Source organism: Mya arenaria, chromosome 3 (assembly GCF_026914265.1).
Source record: "Mya arenaria isolate MELC-2E11 chromosome 3, ASM2691426v1".
NCBI lineage: Eukaryota > Metazoa > Mollusca > Bivalvia > Myida > Myidae > Mya > Mya arenaria.
The window spans coordinates 3,795,508-3,798,604 of NC_069124.1; the positions used below are offsets into that span (position 1 = coordinate 3,795,508).

Genomic DNA, 3,097 nt, shown 5'->3' on the forward strand with positions numbered 1-3,097 from the left:
TGGGCCTTTTCTTCTTAATCGAATACGAATGTACAAGCGTCAGTAACACTGTTAATAGACATACAGTAGAGAAGGAATTCATAATTCAAATATTTAAAAATTATACTTAATTATATAGATAAAGTTGTTAACACTGTGATATAGATACGCCTATGTATATATCTTATTCGCCGTACACGTATATATAAGACATTGTATAACATTAATTTTACCACGTGTCATTTTGGCCTATTTCAAATCTGAATTGTGTTGTGTATTTCTTTTTAATAAACTTTCTCCTTGTTATTTAAAACTAATATTCCCTGATATAGGTCGGTTTGGTGCATAATCCAATTTTTTTTATAAAAAATGTTATGCCTAACTTCCTGCCCTATTTTTTTTTAGATGTTAGTGATATTTTGCGGGGCCTAATAAGTAGAATATAAAATGAACAGTACTAGAACACGCTTATTAAAGCCATTCAACTAATTCAAATATGTTTAAGTTTAAACAAAAACACATGTCAGTATTTATATTTTATTGCACTGTTTCGTGACAGAATGAGGAATGTAACTTTAATATCACATAAAGATTTAGGTTCTACACAAACTATACACATTTAAACGTCTACAAACATACAACAATAACAAATAAATTAGCACTGAAATGTACAAATGGGATCTATTTTGTATAGAAAAGCCCTGGGTAGAAGTGCACAAATAAGTTTTCACACAACTTCAAAGGCTAAGAACTATACTGTTAGTATTATGCGTAGAAATGCACAGACTATTATGCGTTAAAAATATATTTACATATGCGTAGTACGGCACAGATGACTTCGTACTTATAAGAGATTGTTCATTATGTACAGTAAGGCGATTATTTACATTCTGGGTTGTACCAGTCGAGTCTTTGGATAACATAACTAGACGGACGGAGTTATTGGGACAAGTCAATGATTCAGCATCTGTGAGTGCTCCGACCTGTACGGACGGACGGACGGTGGGGCTCACCGAGTCAGCTGCGTGGAATACTGGGATCCGTAGTAAGGTGGCTGTTGGAATGAGGAGTAGGCGCCGAGTGACGCGTTGGTGCTGGGTGGCATGGGAGGCGAGGTGGTCACCGGAAGATAAGAGCTTCCCAACGATCCCCCGAGGCTCGAACCGAAACTATTGGGAATACCGTTACCCAGCGAGTTACTGAGACCGTTTGACATGGACCCGCCGGGGTAGTAGGGTGGGTAGGTAGATGTTGGCTGCGTCGACCAGGGCTCCTGTTTTTGAGGGAGACCCGGGTATTGTTGTGATTGTCCAAGGCCTTGTGGGAATGACGGTAGACCCAAGGGATTAAGGGCCGGATACGGTTTATAGCCGTGTGGTGGGTACAGGCTAAAGTGTCCGTAAGAGTTCACGTGTTGTACATGCGCTTCCATCGCCATCTTTTGCTTCTGTAACTTGAACCGTTTTGCTCTTCTGAGGAAACTTCCGTTGCCGAACATGTCCCCGCAGCCGGGATGCAGCGCCCAGTAGTTTCCCTTTCCAGGTCGGCCGGGGGCGCGCGGAACCTTGACAAAACAGTCATTTAATGACAGGTTATGACGAATGGAGTTCTGCCATCGCTGTTGGTTCTCCTTGAAGTACGGGAAGCGGTTCATAATGAATGCGTAGATCTCATTGAGCGTCATCATTCCATTCGTGGAACTCTCGACGGCCATTGTTATCAGCGCGATGTATGAGTAAGGTGGTTTCACGTCAGCAAACCGCCGCTTCTGTTGCGAGAGCGTGGAAGTTCCGGAGAAACTCCCCGGGGAGCCGCACTCCTCTCCCTCCAGAAGGTCGCCGTCTGTACCATCGTCATCTCCACCATCATCCGGATATCCGTCGTCAGCTTCAGCGCCCATAGACATGTCCTGCAAGGGAGGAAAATAAATATGTATTTGTGAACACAGAACACAGAAGATTCACTGCAAGAAGTTACTATGATAGATACTAGAAAATAGAATTTATTCACAAAGTAATCGTTAAAAAGGACTGTAATGTAACCAACACTGTTAATTAATTAATACTATTTCATTATCTATTTCGTTATATAATAAAAATGTTGATTTATTTATAATAATAATAAAAAATAAATAAAAAATGAATAATAATAATAATATTATTATTAATAATAATAATACAAGTAATAATAATGGTGATAAAAAATATTGATGATAATAATAATAATAATAATAATAATAATAATAATAATAATAATAATTATAATAATGATAATAATAATAATAATAATAATAATAATAATAATAATAATAATAATAATAGTAACAATGAAAATGAAAATAAATAATTTTGAAAAAAAATAATATATTTATGTGTTGTTAAACGAATTATTCGTTTTTGTAAACTATTATTCGATGTTTTATGGTCGCACGTTTTAATTACAATTAAGGTAACTTTTTATGAATAAAAAAAAAGAATATTACAGTATCCCTTTTCATGGCGGTAAGTGTTTCATTATATTTTTTAGCTATTTGATAACAAATATTCATAGCTTTTACGGTAAATGTGTTCAAATACTAACAAAATGTGCAGAATTAATACTTAAATGCATGTTTTGTATAACAGCATTTAATCTATAGCGGGTTTTTTTAATTAAAAACTAGCCTTCTAATAACCACATTTTACTTATCTCACTTATATAAAAAAAAATATACATACAATAACACATAGAAGCGGAACATACCTGATGTTGCATTCCGGGATGCATCATGCCGCCGCCAACTCCGGCAGCCATGAGGCAAGCGGTGTTGGTTTCCTGGTCGTCTTCCTGTCTAAGCATCTCGCCGCCCTCGCTCAGGATCATAATATTCAAGACTCTTGTTATGTCAAAACGTTCACGGCTCTAAGATTTGGAAATCCTTGATGAATTTTTCATGAAATGCTGCGCTTTGAAATTTATTTTTCAATGTTCACAAATAATAAGTCCGTTTTTGTTTTGTTTTTAATTAAGTTGCCAAATGTCCAGTTTGGCGAAATGGTTGATAAAAAAATTATTTTGTTTATTTGTATGTATCAATATTTGCTTGTACACTCTAGGGTACAACTGAATGAATGCTGGT

At 36.2% G+C, this 3,097-nt stretch overlaps 1 protein-coding gene across 1 annotated transcript; it reads right to left on the reverse strand.

Annotated features, from left to right (window-relative positions):
• Window positions 1-988: 988 nt before the first annotated feature.
• Window positions 989-2,841, reverse strand: LOC128228140 (forkhead box protein B1-like). The gene is made up of 2 exons (XM_052939276.1): window positions 2,722-2,841; window positions 989-1,888 (listed from the first exon to the last, which is right to left on the reverse strand). Exons 1-2 carry the CDS (start codon window positions 2,839-2,841, stop codon window positions 989-991), a joined length of 1,020 nt encoding a protein of 339 aa, XP_052795236.1.
• Between the last annotated feature and the right edge of the window lie 256 nt (window positions 2,842-3,097).

What these genes read in the sequence shown, in the direction of transcription:
- LOC128228140 (XM_052939276.1), bottom strand. Translation starts at nt 2,841, where the DNA reads ATGATCCTGAGCGAGGGCGGCGAGATGCTTAGACAGGAAGACGACCAG. An exon ending in ATCCCGGAATGCAACATCAG is followed by an intron (nt 1,889 to 2,721) that starts GTATGTTCCGCT and finishes CCTCCCTTGCAG; the next exon opens with GACATGTCTATGGGCGCTGA.